General features: G+C 38.9%; 1 protein-coding gene and 1 long non-coding RNA gene across 10 annotated transcripts in view; both read left to right on the plus strand.

Moving 5' to 3' along the window:
- Positions 1–23,161, plus strand: part of asic1c (acid-sensing (proton-gated) ion channel 1c) — a 108,105-nt gene that overhangs the window by 79,668 nt on the left and 5,276 nt on the right. For 3 of the 9 annotated variants that reach the window (XM_077519603.1, XM_077519588.1, XM_077519569.1), the window contains exons 4-10: positions 12,785–12,935; positions 13,008–13,064; positions 14,223–14,376; positions 16,602–16,693; positions 16,801–16,880; positions 18,200–18,271; positions 19,543–19,595. In XM_077519603.1, the coding sequence (XP_077375729.1) occupies positions 12,785–12,935; positions 13,008–13,064; positions 14,223–14,376; positions 16,602–16,693; positions 16,801–16,880; positions 18,200–18,271; positions 19,543–19,595 (659 nt within the window). Of the gene's footprint in view, positions 1–10,183; positions 10,312–12,784; positions 12,936–13,007; positions 13,065–14,222; positions 14,377–16,601; positions 16,694–16,800; positions 16,881–18,199; positions 18,272–19,326; positions 19,343–19,542; positions 19,596–23,161 lie in introns of all 9 variants that reach the window. The other 6 variants (XR_013283240.1, XR_013283237.1, XM_077519612.1 and 3 more) reach the window with 4 other exon arrangements.
- LOC144017760 (uncharacterized) lies at positions 7–2,597 on the plus strand. Its single transcript, XR_013283247.1, has 2 exons — positions 7–2,201; positions 2,473–2,597. It is a non-coding gene; the product is annotated as an uncharacterized LOC144017760 (long non-coding RNA).

Consider the following 23,161-nt stretch of genomic DNA (forward strand, 5'->3'; position numbering starts at 1 on the left):
CGCATTGTTACCGCGTTCGCAAACCGTCGCGCACCCCGCCATCCCCCGCTTCACCGCGTGTTTGTCCCGCAAAATCCCCCCCTCAAATCCTTGCCAGGCTGTCACCACTTCCTCAGAGCAAAATCACATCAAAATGAATCTCAGTAGAAGTGGAGTGCTACCAAATTTAATGAGCCTCATTATCACTGTGAAAAGCTTCTCAGTAACCGAGTTGTTGTTCCTGGATTTTTCATCTCTATTTTTAGTCGCTAGCTAGAGTTTGTGTGCAAGGAAATGAGAGTAAAAACATAATAAAAGGAATTCACTCCATGGGGTCAGCAAGTTGAAGGATAAAACGATGTTTTCTAAATATAAACAAGCTTAACCGAGCGCTCACTTCAGTGCGATTGTTTTGACACCAGGAACATGTGAGTGAGAAATAAACTAGACAACGTTTTTTTTGTTTTTTTGTTTAGCTTTAATGAGGACTGCATTCAAAGTGACTTTCTTAAATAAAAGAAGTCGCTCAAGTGCTCAAGTATCTCGACCCACAAGGCCACGTACTCTTGTGTCTGCTTGTTATGCCAAAACATAGCTTTGAGCGCTAATGTTTTGACAACATGAACGTTATTGACTTGAGTTTCAATGAGCAGTTCCGACCAATTGTTTAGATTACATGAACATGTGAGTAAGAAATATACTTCACAAATGCTATAATTAGCACTTAGGGAAGCATTGATTGTTTTCACTACATGAATGTGTGAGGGGAAAAAAAATCAAACTTGGACTTAATCTGTTCAAGGCTCAAGCTGTCATAAAAGCTTTAATAAAGACATGTAACTGTGTTGTGTTCCAACATCGAGACCCACAAGGCCACACACTTGGGTGTCTCATTGTTATGCCAACATATAGCGTTGAGAGATTTTGACAGCATGTTTTTTTGTGTGTGCGTGTGTATGAGTTGTTTTGACATTACGTTTGAGTAACTTCACAAAAGTTATTTTGAGCTGAGCTTCAATTAGCAATCCTGACCAATTGTTTCGATTACATGAACACACGAGTAAGAAATGAGCTTTGCAAAGTTTTTTTTTTTTTTTAAGATGTGCTTTAATTAGCACTCAGGAAAGTATTGTTTTGACAACGTGAAAGTGTGAGAACAAAGTAACTTGGACTTAATCCGTTCAAGGCTCAAGTTTTAGTAAAACCTTTAATAAAGAGGTCACATAAAAATAAACTGTCCTCTAGTCCGGTATAGGTCGCTTGCACATGTCGTCACTTCCGCCTCGGATTTCTCGTAGTCGCCATGCTGGGTGGCCTCCATTTACGTAGCGATTCGGTCTAACACGTATCTATCACGTTTGTTTTCTGCGTTTAAAATGGTACATTGTTGCTGCATCGTTGGCTGTTCGAACAAAGCCAAGGGGGAAAATGGTCGGTCTTTTTTCCGAATTCCGAAAATAACTAGGAACCAGGGCCTGGAGACAGAGGAGTGCGGACTCCGGAGGGAAGTCGTTACTTTGGGCTCGTGTGTGCAGCCATCACTTTGTGAGCGGTAAGCTTGTTTACCTTTATTTAATGCATGAGGATTAATAACGTTTCGACCGCCCATATATGGGCAAGTTGCTTATGTTTTGGATTCATGAGCAAGCAAGTTCGGTAGTACAAGCTGGCTAGCGGACGTTAGCCGAAAGCTAACATCGAACATTTTCACCCAAGTAGTGCCAGTGCAAAGTGTTTACTGCTGAAATTGGATTGATTAGTCTTGGGCTTTTAATGCCAATAACATGTTTTTTGGTGGCAAAATGTAAACTTGGGAAAAAAAAGAGACAGAAGGGGCTGATGCAAGAAAACAGACCCCCGGGGGTGATGCAAGAAAAGACCCCCGGTAGCCTACACATCATGCTAAAGAACTTATTCACGGCCACCCTACTGCGGTAAAATAACCAGTCTTTCCATATTTTATTTGTTTATATATTTGTTTATTTTAACAGGTCGCCCTGCGCCCGTTTTTCTGTCCAATCATCCCGACTGGGCTCCAACATTAAAGTTGGGTCCCAAGTTACAACATCTATGTCTCAGCCCAGTCGGTGCCAAGATATGAACGTGCACAGGAGAGACAAGCAAAGAAAAGACGACTCGAAGTGGCAGAGATTGTTGCAGTTATGCAGCCAGATGGCTCCAGTAACCTGTACCCTCAAGTACTGCTGACATCATTGACTCTGGTATGCCACTCAGAATTCATTACATGATATATTGTATGCATGAGTGAATGTATGTGTTTGTTTGTGTGTGTACACGCACCTTATATTTTAGAGACATTTGGAAGTGTTTATAGAAATAAGTATTTGCCTGTAGCAATGTTCATACATTAAAAAATGCAACAAAATGTGTACATTTCTTTTACACTGACAAAAAACTATACTACTTTACTATATTAAACCTATTACTGGTACCGTATTTTTTTGTGATTTTTTTCTTTATTTTTTTCTTTAGGGATCTCATGCCACACCGACTTGATTGCCAATGACATGATGGAAACGAAGGCGAGCATCAAAGCATTGGAGGAGGACAACATGCGACTGTTTGTTTGGCGCTAATAAAGGCAGCGTTTATACAAATTCTATTGTTGGGTTTGTTTACAAAGCTATACATAATACAAATGACAGGATTTGACTCAATGTGCAATATGGTCCCTCTTAAAGTAATGGCATAAATCTCTATTATTTCTAAAAGCACAAAAAATGAAGTGAATAATGATTAGATGTAGTAATTTCAGGGTTAAAAATTGAACTGTTAATTAATGTAGTTTATTTTATTTAGTTTATATATTTATTTTAGCACAGGTGCCTACCATCCTGAGATGACGGTATGATGTAATGTTGATGGGGTACGCAATGACTTTCATTATGCTATGTACAGAGGAAAAAGTTGCTCTCTTTTAAATTTGTTTAATGTAAGACAAGTACCAGTACTGTGTTACAGTTTTCCCAATAATCCTTGTTTCACACTTGTCACAAAATCACTGTCCTTTTGGCAGTCTAGATTGGCACACTTCAAGTGATATCATTTGATTTTACAATCTGCTGCAGCACAAAAAACTACTTTATTCCGCATCTTTGAAGTACATGAGCAAGTAGTAGGTGACAGCGGCTGAGCAGGAACACTGGAAGTCCACTGCTGATCTAGTAAATGCTCTCCCGAGCAGTTCAGGTAAGGAGGGGACTTTGGGGAAAAAAAAACTCTGGCTTTTCCAGCTGGCCAAAACGAGCGATCTGGGTGGACTCGCTCAATCACACTTTGTCCACACCACAAAGTCGCAGAAGTCCGTCCAGTTAAACTCATCTGTGCCTGAATCTGAAAATATGACAAACATTGTAATGAAAATATGAAACATAAAATTAAATAAGAAACTACAAAAAGTAAAGCCATACATACCTGGTAATACTATTGGTGTTGTCGTGACAAGTGATGGGAATTGTTGCCATCTGGCACCAGACAGAAATTGGGTGTTGTGACAGCCTCCTTAACCGTGAGATCATAAGAAAAGCTGTCAGTATGCTCAGTAGTTACCATGAACACGTTTTATTGTACTGGAAACTGAAACTAAAAATACGTCCTCTGAGAGTGGTTAACCTTAACCATTTAGAATAAGTTGATTAAGTAACATGTAACTAGTGAAAGGGTAGCATTAAATTTAATTAAGCCACGGGGAGGCTGTGTAGTTACTTTTTATTCTTATACGCTCTGCCATATTTGCCTGTTATAAAATGATTAGAAAAACCACATCAGGTAAACCCAGCTGTGCATGTAAACACAATGATAACAGGAAGCCTGAGAACAAAACATTTTTGTGTGCAGAATTACCAACACCATGTGGTTTACTTACGTGCAACAGCAACCGTTTCTTCTGATGCGATGTTAAAGTTTACACTCTGTATCCACCAGCTTACAAAATAATTGTAAGCCTCCAAGGATTTGTTGGCGTGTTATGGAGCATGTTGTCAACACGAGGTAGTGAAAAATGTCCAGAGAAGTCACATTTGGCCAGCAAGCTTTCTCCGTCAAAAAAAAAATCACGCTTGGTCAGGACGTAATTAGGATCAATCCCGCCACACAGAGACACCTTCTGCCTGTATCGTTGCTTTTGATCTTCCGGTAAATCGTGAAAATACTGCGAAAATTACATCAGGTTGATGAGCTCTACCGTGTAACTCGCGAGTGTACCTTGTGAACCGGCGGACACCCAATATGGCGCCCGAAGGAAAAACTCCCATGATGCATTACGATGTGCAAGCGACCTATCGAGACCCATGAGGCCACATACTCAGGTGCATGGTTATTATGCTGACATATATTTGAGATTGTTCTGATTACATGAACATGTAAATAAGAAATTAAAAATCACTCTCACTCACTTAGGCATGTAACTGTGTTGCATTCTAGCATTGAGAACAACAAGGCCACATGCATGAGTGTCTAGTTGTTATGTCAACACATAATAATCTTAAGGCTTTTTTATAGACCCCTTCAGAGTTTGTAAACAATGTGACGCAATTTAAAGGGCGGGGCTTATCTGGAGGCAAAGACACCTCAGTGGTGTGTGGTTCTAACACCGGTCAGCATATTTTCACAGAAAGTTCACGTCGGAATGGATGCGGAAAACGGCCATTTGAGTTAATATGTGAGTAAACTGACTCCTCACGACCGTGAATTTTACTTTAAAAAGTTAACTCTGACTGATGGGACTACATTTACTGACCCATACGCACTCACTCACTGGATAGACGATATAACAGGACTACCCACCGTGCAATGGCCGGACATTTAAATCTACCTTATAGAAAAACTGAGCGTTTATACTAAAGATAAACTGAAGGCCTATAAATCATTACATGTCTACAACTAACTACGTCTTGAATGGACATGTTCAAAATTTAGAAAATAACAACTTGAGCAAGGACTTTTGTATCGTGCGGTCGCAAGTGCTGCCAAGTCATCGACAGGGAAAGAAGACGAGGATATACGAGGCATGTACCTCTCCTACAAATATTTTACAAGAAGTTATCGGAACCATTGTGGGGGCTTTCGCCTCAACAACACTGAAAAATACAGCTAACGTTTGGTTAGCTAGCGGTTAGCATTCGCACATGTAGCATGTAAACACGGACTTTTTGTGAGTCCGTGCATGTAAAAATAATCCCACAAATAATGACTAATTTAAGTAATTTCAATCACAAGTAAGTCTAGCCCATATCATTGTCCAGGCTGAATCTGATAGTTAAATCTTACCTGATATGAAGTGTGCGCTGCAAACACGAGCATTGTTGATGATAGTCTCAGACCGTCCAGTCCTTTCGCCTAATCGCGTTTAACCACAGCCGTCTGCGCTTACTCTGACTGGCAGAGGCTGGGATGCGATAGAATTTCAAGTTTTTCTTGGTGCTTTTACGGTTCTGGCAACCAAAAACACAACAAGATGACATTTTCTACAGACAACCAGCATTGTTTACTTCTAGCTGCACTTCCGTTGCCTCCAGCGGCAAGTTGTTTTTGCCTCCAGTAAACACCGTGACGTCATCGTGACGTAGGGGTCCGTGTACTTTTTGGCCATTCGTTTTTCCTTCTGAAGCAAGGGCAGGAAAAAAAAAAAAAAAAAAAAGGACACGGAAAACAGGAAACAAAACGATTTCCGTTTTTTTTTTTTATATATCAACAAATAACGGGAAACGAGTCGCCTCCCGTTTTGTTGAAATAAAAATGAAAATGAAAAACGGGAAAATAGCCTTATCCGATGTTCTGTTATGTGTTTATTTAGCACAAATCGGGAAAATGAAATGTGGCCATAAACCGTTTTTCGCAAGCTGGTTTCTACTTGACCGGAAGCCGTTCATCTTTTGCGGCACGTCACAAGCGGCTGCTGCAGTGGAAGCTTGCTGCCCCCTAGTGTCTATTTCGAGGCCTCTGACAGACAATGATCTGAGAGCCACCTTCGGACATTTCTCTCCGAAAGTCCTCTTATAGGGCCAAATTGGCTACACAGATGTGTAGCGATTTCACTAGACGTCATGCCGTTATTTTTCATTTCCACTATCAAGTTGTGATAGCCATCTAAAGCCATGTTTGGAAGTCCCGAAGAATAGGCGCCAACAGCGACCTCAAAATAGACACTAGGGGGCAGCAAGCTGCTGCTGCAGCAGCAGCAGTGACTCGCCGCAAAAGATGGCTTCCGGGTCAAGAAGAAACCAGGTTGCGAAAAACGGTTGACGGCCACATTTCATTTTTCGATTTGTGCTAAATAAACACATAATAGAACATCAGATAAGGCTCGTTTTTCGTTTTTATTTCAACAAAAACGGGAGACGACTCGTTTCCCGTTATTTGTTCATATACATCAAAACAAAAAACGGAAATCAGTTTGTTTCCCGTTTTCCGTGTCCTTGCTTCAGAAGGAAAAACGAATGGCCGAAAAGTACACGGACCCGTAGGCCATGAAGGGGTCTATATGAACTTTAAGTCACTTCAGTAAAATTGTGTGAACAAGAAAAGAAATCCCATAGATATATAGAGTACGTGACCTGTGTTGCATCATCGGGACCCACGAAGCCATACACTTAGGTGTCCGGTTATTATGCCAACACGTAAAAGCGAAGAATAAGAAACTTAAGCAAAGGCTTTCAGTTTGTTGTGAGCATTAATGAGCACATCTTCCGTGGCAGCATTCAAAGCGCTTCGGGCTGTTTTTGTCAGACTGACAGACTTATTAAAATGTCGCTTTTCACATTGAATTTGACCATCAAACGCAGTGACAATAGCCTTCAAAAAGCTCTCTGTTTCCCGGATACATGCTGTGACAGGAAACGCTGACATTTCAGTCATTGCAGTGGCCTTTCAATGCTGTTGGTAAAAGATGAAAAATGGCCTCGCAAAAATGACAAAAGCGATCACTCAGCCGCCACACTCTGACTGCAGCTGTCATTAATTTTAACAATGTGTTAGTTTATTGAGTCTTCTTTTGTACAGGATCGTTAACACTGTGTTTACCAGTCCTCTCAAGCTGTAAATTTCCAATTGATTTTGCTCCTGAAGATAACTGCCTGTCTTGGCCAAAACCATGAGCATGAAAAACAAGCAAGTTTTTTTTTTGTTTTTTTTTTGTTTTTTTGTTTGTTTGAATGACATGGGATGACTGAGGAAGACATGGCAGACACCTGGACACCACAAACAGTATACTGCATTTCTCTCCCGCTCTTTTTTTTGGGGTTCAAAACAAACACGACAAATGTGCATTATGACCCTTTTTTATTATTACCGTAGAAAATGGGACATACATTAGATTGAAGCAATAGTTAGATTTTAACAAGTAGTATTTTAATAGAGTTTTTTATTTTTTATTTTTATTTTTTTTTTTTTTTTTTTTGACACATACAAGATTAGTGCACAAGTCTGTGGGAACAAGAGAACAGCATAACAATAGCATACACACAAAAATAAATAAATAAATAAACAAATGACATGACACATCATGGACCGACACGGCAAAAGTCCAATCTAAAATAAAACAAAAGGTTTGTACAAACAACTAAAACATGTCAAACACCCCAAGCAGAACAATCCCAGATAAAAACCAAAAAATAAATTTACCTAAGCTATCTTCTGGGACTTGTCGGGCTCAAGGCGTGCAGCCCCCACAGAGTATCCACTCCGTCCCGAAAATAACAAACAAATATAATCAACGGGTGCCCGATGGAATGATTGTTAAAAAAACAAAACAAAACAAAAACAGGCTGAACACCTCTACTCTAGTCTTTGTAAAAACACACGCACACACACCAAATTAACCAAGCCGAAGTACACCACGAAACCCATACCAATACTCCCACAGACTCCATGACTACCTCGGATCCTGGACGAACCCCCATGTTACGCGCTAAAACAAACAAAACCCGACTAGTATACCATCCTTTTTTCAACACTCTCCTGCTCCATATGTGTTTACCCGTCCGGTAAATATCAGTCACGCCTATAGTGCATAACAATGTGTTCCATCATCAGCCTTTTTGCAGCTATAAAATAATGTGTGCTATTAATTATCATAAAGACCAAAAACAAGCACACGAAAATTGTCTTTTATATTAATTAATCATGATAGCAGGCCCATGCATCATTTCAGGCTAAAAAAAATTTTAAAAAAAGACGCCCCATTCATTAAACTGCGCCTTGCATTCGTGTCTGCTACGTATTAAAAGATGGCTGTTGAAGCACTTTTGACGTGAAGGCATCATTTGTTCAAATGTTGTCATTTTAAATCAGGTGAGACCACGTCACATCGCTATCCATGACTGATGAAAACAAAGAGTTGGGAAATCAATTACAAATTTTGTTTTAAAGGGACATTCAGTGATCCCTAGCGCCTTCGTGATTCGGTGAACAAATAATTCATTCATTTTAAAAATCGACAGTTTATGTCAATAGTATGCAAAAAATATGTTGTAACATTTACATGGCTTTAGTCTCACAGTCTTACTAGAGGCTGCCATGTTTCGTCGCCATCTTCCTGCTGTGGATCCCAAAAAGGACAACTTCGCGAATGTAGTTGTCTAATGGGTCGACCACCTTCCACAGCTGAGGCTTGTAGGTGGTCGTCACTAACTCCCGTGATTTGGGCCCGTCACTTGTCACTTTCTGCTTTACTAGCTCTTCCCAATAGCCGCTCTTGTTAGCTGCTCCGGCTAATTCCAGCTTGCTCGGTCTTTCAGCATCACACGCTTCACAATGGCTGCCAAGATGCCGTCGCTCGCTGAGATGTTGGTTTGCTCACACAACCTAAGATATTGGTGGTACGTTTGTGAAATGTGGTCTTTCTGAGCCACCGTAGTATGCGTGCTCCTGTGTGCTTCTAATGCTGTTCTTTGGACAGTAGATGGTGCTAAGGACTACGCCAGGGGTGTCCAAACTACGGCCCGGGGGCCATTTGCGGCCCGTCGCCCATTTTTCAGTGGCCCCCGACATATGCTAAAAATAGCATTTGACTCAGTTCAAATAAAATAAACAAAACAAAAATGTTTGGAGATGGTCAAAGTAAGAAGGGAGGGTATCGAAAAACTGGTACCATTAAAGGTTATTTTAGTTAACTAAAACTAATGAAAAAACTAAAACTAAAATTCAAAAAACAATAATTGTTACCAAAATAAAATAAAAATGCTTTAAAAAAAAAAAAAAAAAAAAAACGAAAAATAACTGAAACGACATTTTATGTGTACAAAAACTAACTAACTATAATTATAGCAAACATGTCCTTTGTTTTAGTCTTTGGTAATTAATTTTTTGGGGATGATTTTAAATGTAAACCAGATCATCTAGCAGCAGTCAATAGAAAAGCATCTTCAGATGACATCGCTCCCATTGTGTTTTTTAAGTATTGCGCACAAGTAATACACATTTTAAAAAAAATAATAATAAAAAATAAACTAATACTAATACTGAAACTAACAAACTAAAACTAAGCATTTTTTTAAGAACTAAACTAATGAAAACTAACAGAACCACCCTGAAAACTAATAAAAACTAACTAAAATGAAAAATTCCAAAACTATAATAACCCTACTGCCATATTACAAATAAATTGGTTTATATACTGTAGCATTTTTCGAAATATGCAAAAACACAAATAAATTATTTGTAAAATTTTTAGGACTAAACACAATTTTTCTTCATAACATTATGTGGCCCTTGCGTCCTTCTGATTTTCTGTATGTGGCCCTAAAATGAAAAAGTTTGGCACCCCTGGACTACACACTGGGTCTTGGTGGATATTTACTTTAGTAGTATGTTGACCAAAAATGCCCTGCAACAAATGTGTGTCATTGTTGTTTTTCCTTTAAAGTAACATTTCAATCGTCCAAAATCTCACTCACATGAATATTGATCCTCCTAGTTTTGTTGTCTTTTGGAGTACATTTCCCCAGAAATGTTGTACCACTTTAGAGTGGAAAATAAATGGCTGAATGACATTTCAACAACACAATTATAGCATTTCTCAGGTCACAAGAAGCTGTCTTTTGTTTCAGTCTGATGCTAACAGGTTATCTCACCTTGTGGAGGAGGCGGAGGCGTGAGGGTCTCGCCTCTTTCCATCTCTTGCCTGCTCTTTTAACCGCTTTACTGTTAATGACGCGGGCTGTGTGTTCCCTCGCCCCTCGCCCAGATGAGACGTCTTATGAGGCCGGCATAAAGGTGCAGCTTCACGCTCAGTCAGAGCCTCCTTTCCTCCACCAGCTGGGCTTCGGGGTGGCCCCCGGCTTCCAAACGTTTGTTTCCACCCAAGAGCAGAGGGTAGCGTACAGTACAGTATGTTTGTCTGGCCTTGCTGCATGCTACGATGATCACTGTAGCTCATCCGTTGGTGCCCTAACCGCCCTCCACCCCACAGTCCCAGGGGAGTCAAGTCATCTCCCCTCCCCCGTCTTGTGTGGTTGTGGCAACATCTGCATTGTTTCCCCTGTTGACTGGATACTGGTGAACATTTCAGCTTCAGCCGTTCAACATCTTAGCTGCATTTGTTCTGTTTATGTGTCTTGGATTTGTGTCCACCACATTGCTCCCTTTTTTTTTTAATGTCTTCTTGAATGGACAGTGTCATTGCTGTTCATTACGTTTTATTGCCCGTGGCTAAGTCGGGCTTATAATGGAGGAAGGTTTTGTTCTGAGCTAGATGATGTTTGCTAGTCTTGTTTGAGCTGCGGATTGGTAATCATCATTCATCCAAATCGCAAGGCAGCGATTGAGCGCTCTTTTGTTCTTTCTAAATTTCTGAAAAATATGAAGCAACATTTTCGGGTCATTTCCAAGTAGGGATGTTTGATGCCTCTTTGTTTTTCAGACGGATACAGTACAACTATTCACTCTTTGGGTACTACTTAGATACCTCAAATTGCTGTAGTATAGCACCAACTACTGCCAAGGAGGACTTACTCAATGTCAGATTTCTTTTTTGCCTTAAGTATCTGTGGATAGTATCGGCAGTCTCCGTAAGTACACGATAACATAAAAAATAAGGCCGATACGGATGCCTGGTATCAGTACTTGCCCATCTCTATTTCCAATGGCCTTTCAAAACTTAAACTCATCTAAGAGATATTGCTACCAAAATGAAACCACTTAGACAACAGACAACACAAAAGTCTGAAAAAATTGAGTTATGATCATTGTGTGTGGGTGGAGCATGGTGGGGAAAGTTTGATGACTCGCCATAAAACACAAAACTGTGAGTGAAGCACAATTCTTTTTTGAAAAGTCAGCAAAACACAGAAGGTCTGCCATTTTGTTTTGAACCAATCAGTTCGGGTTCATTTTCCAGATTCTGTCCGTGGGCAGACTGGCTATTGGGAATTTCAAGAGTTTCCTGAATGGCAGGTCCATTTTCAGGCCGGTTGTCATCTCCCCATCCGTTGATGTATATTAATAGGCAGCCGCCGTGTGCACTTAACGAACAATGAATAGTAATAAGCACTTTAGAATTTGGCGCATTTCCGTCGTCCGCGACCCCCCATAATCAACCACCACCCCACCCCTGTTGACGAACAGGATTCTTGCCACATGGCCATCGTCCTCACCCCCTGTATTGGACAGATATACGACGTTAATTTGTCATACATTGGAGTTTGTGTCATTGCATGTGCGTGGAACATATCATTGAAGTTTTATCACTTACTATACACATAAAACAGTAATGAGTCACTTACAAAATTAGTTAGAAAATTAAGCCCAAAACCCCATTTTCACTTACACATGGGATTTGGTAGGCATCTCTATCATGAATAGACCTACCCAAAAAAAATCAAACCCCATGTCCGAAAAGCAGGATATCTGCCATTTTGTTGTGAAGCAACCAGTTTAGGGCCATTTCATCAGGAGTCCTTCAAAAGCAAACAACTCGTGCATATTTTGTCTGATTGCTGTCAAGTGTGAACCTCATATACTGTGGCAGATGGTGAACAATTTGAGTTTTTTCTCACTGCTTGATAACCAGCCATACAACACAAAACACTCAGCGGCATCTGTTTTTCACCCCTGAGATACTGCAACACTGTTCTTGGAAACCAAACGCTCAGATACCGAAAGAAAATATGGCCTGTGTCGTTCAGGGCCTTATTTTTTCACAATAAAACAAATTAGCATATGTTTTATTCGACTACAATGAAGAGATACTCATTGTGGTTTTACAACCACCAAAGTGTTAGCATAAACAGCCATCTGAATGTAAAATTCCTTGAGATCAAAATGATGGATTGCACTTTTGTGTTCATGTTAGTTTTACGTCTGAGATGGTTCAGGAGCTCATTGGAGTCGGCACACAGACTGTGTAATGTCTTGTGCTAGGAAATCTAATCTAGCTAGTCAGCGTGATAAGCTTGAATGGCGAAGGAGATTGAGTTGGACATGTTCACGTTCATATTCAAATTGATGTACTTGGGCTTTGTGCGATGCCTGTCAAGTGAAGCGCTCGTGTGCACGTGTAACCCGTGCAGTGTTCTCTCTCGGGATTTTTTTTTCCTCGGAATTCATCTTCTGGTTGTGGTGTCCAGTGTGAGCCAGTCTCTATTCCCATGGTACCTTGTTTCCTCCTATACGGGACTAGACCTGCATCCCTAATGTTCTGCATGACGTCTGCCTGCTGCCGATCGATAGTCTTGTTTTTTTTTTCCCCTTTTTGGTCCGTGTGTTGGGTTTGCAAAGCCTGCCGATGTTGTTGATTCGGACGTGAACAATGTTTCTTGCCGTCCAACAATTCACTTCTTTTTCTCAGCTTCAGTACCTCCCTCCGCCTTGGGGAGACTGCAAGTCGACTCCCATCGACTCGGAGTACTTCTCCACGTACAGCATCACCGCCTGCCGCATTGACTGCGAAACACGCTACCTGCTGGAAAACTGCAACTGCAGGATGGTCCACATGCCCGGTACGGAGTCGGAAAAATGTTTGTGCGTCATGTGCTGCGTCACGCCTAACTGCCATGTTATTTGAACACAAGGGACCTCCACTGTGTGCACACCTGAACAGTACAAAGACTGTGCTGACCCGGCTTTAGGTGAGCGCACACACTGCATCAAAACATTTACAACTACTGTTGGCATTGTCTTGTCTGCTTTGTAACACTCTAATGCTTTGAATGACATCAAATTAGTAACTGAATATTTATTGTTGATGTGTTGTAGTTTCTCAAATAGTGGCCTCAACTGCAAAATGTGTATATGAGAAGCAGAGTTCTTATAGTTTTGGAATTTTCATTTTAGATAGTTTTTAATTTCGTTTTGAGTTTTGTTTTTTAAATTTAGTTAGTTTTAATTCGTTTTCAAGGTGGTTATGTTAGTTTTTATTAGTTTTAGTTATTTTTAAAAAATTGTTAATTTTAGTTTAGTTTTAATTAGTTTCAGTATTAGTTTTTTTTACGCGTATTACTTGTGCTCAATATTTAATAAACACTATGGTAAAAAAAAAAAAAAAGTAACACATTTTTTACCTTGCGTTGCATTTCGGCTGAGTTAAAATAAATATACTTAAAATCACATTTAAAATCGTCCTCAAAGACTCATGTAATAAATTAATTACCAAAGATTTTTATTAGTTTTAGTTAGTTTTATACACATAAAATGTAGTTCCAGTTAGTTTTCATTCAAAAAAAAAAGTTTTTCGATTTTATTTCGTTAACTAAATTGTTTTTTGAATTGTAGTTTTAGTTTTTTTGTTATTTTCGTGGACTAAAATATTTCAGCAAATGTGTTATTTCAGATATGTGTATCACAATGGCATTACTCATTAACCAAAACGTAGTTCTAATTTCTAAAAGACTGTTGACCCAACATTTAAAATATTTAATGCTGCCGGCAGTATTTAAGCCCCAATTAATTACCGTAAATTTAAAACCGTTCAAGACCATAAATGATGTACAGTAAAGCGACAGTGCTGCTTTAAGTCGCAGCTTCTATTGCAGTGGAGGCCATTATTTGATGAAATATGACATTTACTGTACGTGTATCGATCTCAAATGAAAAGCCTACACAGCTCTCTTTTCCCCTCCTGGGTACATTACTTTAGCTTCAGTCATTATTTGCTTTCATGGAAAGTGAACGATGGCAGCGACTGCAACTCTCCTGATGTGTGCTGAGCTATTTTTAGCGCAAAGCACGTGCACATTTGTTTCTCCGCAGCGATCCCAACGTGTTTGACGGACTTTGATCATCCACAGACTTTTTGGTAGAGAAAGACAACGATTACTGTGTGTGTCAGACCCCCTGCAACATGACTCGCTATGGCAAGGAGCTGTCCATGGTTAAGATCCCCAGTAAGGCATCTGCTAAGTATCTGGCTAAGAAATTCAACAAAACTGAGCAGTATATCGGGTGAGTATGACTTAGTATCAGTAGTCGGATACACTACATCAGTGGTTCTCGGACTTTTGACACCAAGCACCACCTACGATCTTAGCTTTACAAAATGCCACTGTAAAGGACAACATTAAAGTACCGGTAGCTTAGTAGGATTCACAAAAAAAAAACAAATAATACAAATAATGATATATTTAATATTAGGGATGTTCGATACCACTTTTTTTCAGACCGATACCGATACTCAGACCCTCAGTACTCACCGATACCGATACTAACTGCCGATACCAGTGGTACATTTTGACAAATAAAAAAAAAAATCACTAAAAGATATTTTTAAACAAATATATTTCCTTTAATTTTGACAAAAAAAACCCCAGCACAGTCACTCTTCAATAGTCACTCTTCAAAATAAAACACAAAAATGCTCTTTTAGTTTAAGATTCACAATTTTGAAGTATTTCCAAACCGGTGAAGTTTTGGTGAAAAACTGCTGCAAGCTAGCGCCAGTTACAGGCAAGGAGGACTCACTTAACGTCTTCCCCATCTGCCATCGGTCGCTTGTACTCGTCTGCGTCACGAGTACTCGAGTACTTGAAAAAAGGCTGGTATCGGCCCGATACCGATACCTGGTATTGGTACTCGCCCATCCCTATTTAATATTATTGTAAGCCCCTATAAGATTATGCAAAGGTTGAAAATGAACTCTTTGACTGCCAAATGTTATCAAAAAACCCCAACGGTGCCATACGATTTGGAGCATTTTCACTCATCTTTCAAAGCAAACATTGTGCGGTATGACGACGTAAATATGGTGGATACCATATGAAAGATTGGATTCCATTCTTTTATGAGAAAAAATAAGTATGCTTCTACCTAATTCCATTCTTTAGTAATCACCATTTGAAATTAGGTCATTTGAGTGACATAAGTGAAAATACAAAAATATGAAGAGAAAAAAAAGGTTTTTGTGAAAAGATACAGTGACTTTGACACTAATATTTTTTGTTTAGTGACAACGCAGCGCTGCACAAGACGTTGCGCTGCCCATTGAGAGAGAGAGAGAGAGAGAGAGAGAGAGAGAAAAACAACTTAATAATAAACGTAAATTACCGTTTTTGGCGGCATTCATTAGGATTTTAGAATGCGTCATTAAAAGTTTTTGGCGGTCAAAGAGTTAATACAGCAATCACCCTCCCTCCTTTTATTTTTTTGCGTAAGCGTTTATAGCTTACACTAATATTTGTAAAGTGTATGTTCTGTTTATTATTCAATTCTTTTTTTCCTTCATTTGCTTCTTTTTTTTCTATTTTAATGATATATTATTAACTATAATAACTTATAGTACATTATTATGATATAAGTTAGCGGGGGTAGGACTAGATAAGTTCTTGTACTTCGTCCTACTCCCTTTGAACATATGAATTCTGACTTGGCTGATAATTATTTTCCTTTTTGGCTTTTCTTTTCTTTCCTTTACTTTTATTTTACAATTTGTATTGCATGTTTGATGATCAGTAAACCAAACCAAACCAACTGGCAAGCATTTTTTTGGTAGGGGGAAATTGCAAACTCCCCCTTTAAATAATAAATCGATTAAAATGTACTACACCTAAAACTTGAAAATAAAATAAAAAATAAATAAAATAATAAAAATAATAAAATTACTTATTAAATGTTTAAAAATAAAATGCAAATGTATCTACATTTTAGGTGGATTTAACTTCAATTAAAAAAGAAAAAAACACGGCAGTAATTGAAAAGGAAAAGGTTTACCATACATGAGTAAAAAGTGGACTGCACTGGGTTAAAAAAAAAAAAAAATGTTTATAAACCCAAACAGAATAAATGCAAATGTACTGTAGCCTACTTGAAAGTTAGTTACCGTTAAATATAACCGAACCTAAAAAAAAGAAGTTCTAGTTTGTCCATAAGTGCCATGTATTTGGTTGTAAGATGGCATTTTATAATGTGATGCTGGAACTTTGCCACATAAGTACGACACACTGAGGGCCGCAAGAGGAAGATTGTAGGGACGCGTACCACACTGAGAATCGCTGCACTAGATGCTTGTGTTGGTCTTTCTAATGTGTGCATGCGTGACGAGTCTCCATCGTTCACCTTCAATGTAACAATAATGAAAGTGCACTACGTAGTGTGACATGATGACGTGTTGGCTGTCAGTCACGAGGACTTAAACGCGTGTCGGCTGCGCGCCTGTGTGACTTTTCCCCCTCCAGAGAAAACATTTTGGTTTTGGACATCTTCTTCGAAGCTCTGAATTACGAGAAGATCGAGCAGAAGAAGGCCTACGAAATTGCCGGGCTTCTCGGTAAGACCTTGGCGAAATATTTTTGACAAACTGTGCGCCGATTCCTCTTGATTGATGCTGAATGAAAAGTGACATCTGTCCGGGTCCTTTTGTCTCGCTTCCTGTAGGTGACATCGGAGGGCAGATGGGTCTGTTTATAGGGGCCAGCGTGTTGACAATACTGGAAATATTCGACTACCTATATGAGGTAAAGTGACACCTAATTCACTTATTATTCCATACAACAATAAGGAGGCTAAATTTCTAAACGGACTGTAAAAATGAGTGGCCACAACCATCAATACTGACTAGGAATTAGGGATGTAACGATATTCATACATCAGGATACGATATTATCACGATATGTAGGTCACGATACGATAATTATCACAATATTGTAGGGGACTTGGCGATATTTAAAAAAGGTCCACAATATTGTGTAAAAAAAAAAAAGATCTCATACTAATAAAATCACAATATTGTGCTTTTGTACATAACAGAAATGCATATAAACCACCTACAATCTCTAATAACAATATTGAGGCACTGACTTGCTAATGCAAGCACACATTGATCGCTTCACAAGCAAATTAGGTTCAACTTCATCTGACAATTAGCATAGATTTTAAACATAGAAGGCCAAAAAATCCCTAATGAAAATTAAACTGTACTAATAAACTAGCCAGTAGAGGGTGCTAGAACTGCACAAATGGAAATCAACCCATGATATCACTTTTTTAACAGGTAAATATTGTGAACATGACGACGATGATATTGTGGCAGTTTTAATATCATGATATCATGATATTGCCCTTATCGTTACATCCCTACTAGGAATTTCACTAAATATCACATCACATGGAGAGGACTATATTTATTTATTTTTTAAATAAACTAAATGTCAAACAACTCGAAAATGGTTCAAATGGGACACATTATGGGAAATTGACTTTTTAATTACTTGGATGCAAACTGTTGGGTCTCTGGAGTGATTGCCGACCCATCAAGTGTGAAATGAAACAGCCAAGTAAATCTTTTGTTATCTTCTCATATCCTTTTGTAAAAACTGGCACATCTTCATTTTCATGCCAGGGCAAGTGTAGTCTGCCATGTTTGGGGAATTTGGCAGACCACATTGTGCCTTGCCGGGCATTCCAGTGGACCGAGGTTGTGTATGTGTGTGTTTTTTTGTTTGTTTGTTTTTAACCAGTGCACCTGAAAATTTGGTGACATAAATTACACTAGAATTTAGACCAGCTAAAAACAGGTCTAAGTTGTGGCGCAGGTGGTTTTAATTTGTATATACTGTTTACATCTTATTTTTAATATTTATAATTTATTTTTGCTAAAGCACTTCTGGATGGATACAAACTGCATTTTGTTGTTCTGAACTCATGACAGTGCAATGACAATAAAGTTGAATTCTATTCTAACATAATTGCTTTTTCCCCCAGACAGAACTCATCCTGGAAAATTTCACATTTCCCCACTTTATTTCTGACACGTATCTATTGTTTGTGTCTTCAGGTGTTCAAGGACAAAGTCTTGGGTTACTGCATGCGCAAGAAGCGACCACAGCGCTGTCAAAGTGACAACCTGGTAATATATCACAATCTCTTTCAATGTAGTGGTTCGCATTGAAAGAATGCACAGGGGAGTTTAGTTAAGTTCATGTAACAGCTGTAACGCTGATTATATGTTACTTAACTCACTTTTAGAGTATTAACAGTGCACCTAACACACCGTTCAGCCCTTTTCACACTGCGCTTGCACAGTTGCACGGTTTCCAGCGCCTGTAATTGGAAGTGCTGATGTATCAGTAGAAAGTAGAAATGAAGCTTCTGCAGCTTGACAAGATCTATGCAAAAAAAAAAAGAGCCATGACATGGCTCATTTTAAAAAGGAGGTTCAGGACACGAGCAGCAGAGTAAAACTAATGGCTGGCGGGAACATGGATAGTTTCATCTTGCCGTTACTTGTAAATAAATTAGCAAGAATAGCACTAAATCACTCCACCAGCTCCGAACCGATCACTTCCCAATTTGAGGCGCCTTGCCGTTGCCATTGTGCTGCAACCTGCTAAATGCAGTGTGAAAAGGGCTTTATACTCCATGGTCTTTATGCATTACTGTATTAGGAATGCAGTGCAGACTATCCTCCCCGGTGACAAGAACTGAATTTTATGGATTTCATGCTAAGCCCTGTGGACTTCACTTTTATCTGCCCTGTGTCTTGATTTGAATATGAAACTGTTTCGCATGGAAATGAAATCGAGACTATTTTATGGGTATATGGAAAAAATAATAATAATTCTCCTTTGCATTGCTTGAAAATAATACACATGAATAGATAACTGATAACTGTGTGGCTCCTAAAATGTTTTTTTTTTTTTAAATCTACAACTACAATATTACAAAAGCAAAACCTAAGAGAGAGGAAAAGATTGCATGTGAGTCAGGCCCACTTTGGCCGTTTGTTACTGCGGGGGTGAGGTGATATAAGGGAGATAATGACACACAAATTGTCGTCATTTTGATCACATCATATACTGTATTCCACGAGTAACTTGTGATATTTGCTGTATTGTGCACCATCCATCCATCTCATACGTTCATCATCTCCTCCTCCTCTCAATGTGTCACATTTCTCACCAGACACCTCGCTAGTCAAGTAAAACTCCATTTCATTTAAAATATTGACTTGAATCCACTCGTCATCCTTCAAATCCTCGCATTATATAACACGGCATATCCAACTTCATCTTCCCCCCCACACTGCTTTTTTTTTCTTTTTTTTAAACCAAACACATTGTGCTTTACTTTCATCTCAGTCACCCTCACCCATCTTTCTTTTCATGGTGTCTATTCCAGGAGTTTCCAGAGACCCCAAGCAGCCCTGGTGTCACGCCTAATCATGCCCCCAGGTAGCACACCACCCCCCCACCCCCTGTTACTAATAGACGGGACCACGCTGTCATTAAGGCATTTCACACGTCTTCATTCTCCCCCATGATGTCACAATCGTTATAAAATGTGGATTTTACAATGAGAAAGAGCATAAAGATGAGAACTGCGGCAGTTTCAACGTACCGTACCTTATTTAACTCATTCAGGATTATTAGTTGCTATTATTATAACTGCAAATAATTAAAAACAATAGTGTAAATTCCCCCCCAAAAAAACAGCTGAAGAATGATGTTGGAAAATAATAATATTATTAATAATAATAATAATAATAATAATAATAATAATAATAATAATAATAATAATAATAATAATAATAATAATAATAATAATACATCCATCCATTTCCTTGACCGCTTATTCCTCACAAGGGCCGCGGGGGTGCTATCTCAGCTGGCTTTTTGTGCAGTAGGCAGGGTACACCCTGGACTGGTTGCCAGCCAACCGCAGGTCAATAATAATAATAATTCTTCTTATTATTATTATTATTATTATTATTATTATTATTGTTATTATTATTGTTATTATTATTATTATTATTATTATTATTAGTAGTAGTAGTAGTAGTAGTAGTAGTAGTATTGTCATTGTATTTATAATGTAGGCCTATTCCTTATTTATGTGTATTTATTACTGTTATTTTTAATCATTATTGCATTTAGCTTTTTTTTTTTTTTTTTTTTTTTATTATTATTTAAAAAAAAATCTAAAGAATGCCCCTTATTCCTTAATCAAATTGCTTTTCCTATGATTCCCACTATGATCCACAGATACTTAAGGCAAATTCTCCTTCAGAAAGAAAGGTCTTTGTTCACCATTACTTTTGCCATTATGTTGTGTATAATTTGTACAAATCAAAAGTACTAAATGTTTGGTGTTAGTGATTACTTGAAGAGTGAATACTTGTACTGGTATTGATTTGAAACAAAGTGTTTTAGAAAATCCCTAGCATTTACCATATTTCAATTTAACAAAAAACAATTATAGACCCTTCCAGCTGACATCACCGCTTAGCTTTCGCTGCATCTACCGGAGGGCAAACATCCCATAACAAATGAATGTAGAGAGCTTGATTTTCGGCGCGCGTTTTCGTTAAAAGGTGGGAAATATGTCAAGTGTCACAAAAAACGTCCTGAGTAGAACACAGTGTAGAACACTACATTACTGCGAATCATTGAAACCAGTCGTTGGAAGCCGCTAGCTACAAAAAAAAATGGAGTTTGTTGGAACTGGAAGCCTAGGGTATGTTGTTTTTGGTTGAAGCAGTACGTCAATCAGTACTTTCATGGTGTAAAATTGTCATTCATTAAATCGATTGTGTCAGTTTGTGTCATCTTCCTGTACTTCGAAGTCTTCGAGCTATCTTCGCTTGCTAGCTGCTAACAAACAGACCGCACATTTAATACACATTCCTCAGCGGAAAACAAGCCCGAGTTAAAGTGTTAATTGTGATAATCGTGTCAAATCGTTAACTTTTTGTTCAAAATTACTTGAATACTTACGCAAAAAAAAGTATGAATGATTGTTTCACTAAAGATAATATGGCACATTCATCACGTCTGCCTCGAATTTACAATCAGAGGATAACGTTATGACCCACTGTATATGAAAAAGACTACTGATGTAATATGATCTGAGCATATCCTCGTACTTTTTGTGGGTGCAGTGCAGTTGCGTCGTAGTTTCACGCTAGCCACCGTGCTAGACTTTTACTCCTCGCTATCTTTCGCGGGGTTGAGAATCACTGCCGGCAGCCGAAAGAATCTTCTCATCTCTCTTTGAGCCATTAGAGCATCCGTCGGCCGCGCACAAGTTCACCAAAGCATTGGTCGCAGATTTTTCAACTGTTTGACCTATTTTCTAGCTCACACTGATTGTTTTCTAATTGACGCACTGCCCTCCAACCACAATGGGCGCACGTTAACATGACGTCACACTGGAAGGGTCTATCATTTATTTGAATTCCAAAAGCTCTTGTCTTCTTGTTTACGTTCTTGATTTTCCACCATAGAAGACTAGTGTGAAGGTTAGTAATTAATAGCTACCCTATAATCTATAGTCTTAATAGATGGTGCGAAAAATAGCTAACTTTAACCCTATGGTTAACAGCTAAATATGAAAAAGTAGCTAACTTAAACACTACCCTTTATAGCTAAATAAGAAACAATACCTAACGTTAATCCAACTCTTAACAGCTAAATAGGAGTAAAGTAGTTGATTTAAAGAAAAATGGGGAAAAAAAAACAAAATTAGCAGCCTAAAATACTTATTAACTAAAGAAAGAAAGCAAATATAGCTAGCCAACATGCTTGTTGTCCTCCATTGTTATTGTTCGCATGTCTCATTGTGATGCATTCACTACACTGCGTTTTTCGCAGCGGCACTGTATAGTCAAGTAGAGTACGATGGAAGACACATTTGCTGAGTGCATTCTACTCAAGGACAGTTTTCCTCTAATTCACCTGAGAAGCAATCGGGTTGGGAATCTCCTCTTTGTCGGATTTACGGGCGACTTGAGTTGGTTTGATTCTCTGCTGACACGAAGACTTTGTTTCCTCAAATAATGGGGCTTTCTTCACCCCGGCATAGAACGCAGTGTGCCCTTCCCCTTGTGGAAACACATTACATATTCATTGAAAGGCTGTATTACTTCCCTGTAGCACCGAGGCACTTTTTTTCGAGGCTGGAGCACAGATAGCATCACGAGATGCATTACTATGGGATGTTATCGCACCATTTGAAAAGACTTCTTTGTCTGCGGGAAGCTTTCACAGTCTGACTGGCAGCAGCTCAGCCAGCACACAAATGTTTACGGTGTCCATGAAAAAAAATATTCAGCACATCTTTTTTCCCCCTCAAATAGTGGCCCTCACTTTTTTAAATACGGCCCCAATTTGTCAACGTGTGAGTCATCCGCAAAGTAACACAGTCTCCTGATTAGTGGGCGGTACATCATCCACTCAAGAAAAACAAATGCCTCATTCATTGACGCCATATTCCAGTTAGTCCACAGGTGCATCGTCCATTTATGACAATTGAAAGCCACCTTCAAATAGATGCCATGCTCCAATTAATCAGCAGGTGCGTTTAAAACAAATAAAGACCTCACTCGTAGATGCCTTACCCCAATTAGTCCTTGTATGTGTCGACTGTTTCAGAAAAATAAACGGCTCCCCCAAAAAGACATTGTGTCCCAATTAGTCAGCAGGTGATTGGATTATTTCAGAAAAATAAACACCTCCCTCCAATAAACATCATGTGCATCTCTGAAGCAGATGCTGCATTCCAATTAGTTAGCAGCAGTCTGCTGTAGACAAATAAATGACTTACTCAAATAAAAGGTTGCTCAATTAGTTCACAGGGTATCATCTGCTCAAGATAATTAAACGGCTCCCAATTAGTCGGTGGGTAAGTGGTTTCTTTCAGGAAAATTAACACCTCCCTCCAATAAACGCCATGTAAATATAAATATAAAATAAACGCCTAGGACAAATAAAAGCTTCCTCTAAACAGATTATGTATCCCA

This window comes from Festucalex cinctus, chromosome 1 (assembly GCF_051991245.1).
Source record: "Festucalex cinctus isolate MCC-2025b chromosome 1, RoL_Fcin_1.0, whole genome shotgun sequence".
In the NCBI taxonomy this organism is placed as follows: Eukaryota; Metazoa; Chordata; class Actinopteri; order Syngnathiformes; family Syngnathidae; genus Festucalex; species Festucalex cinctus.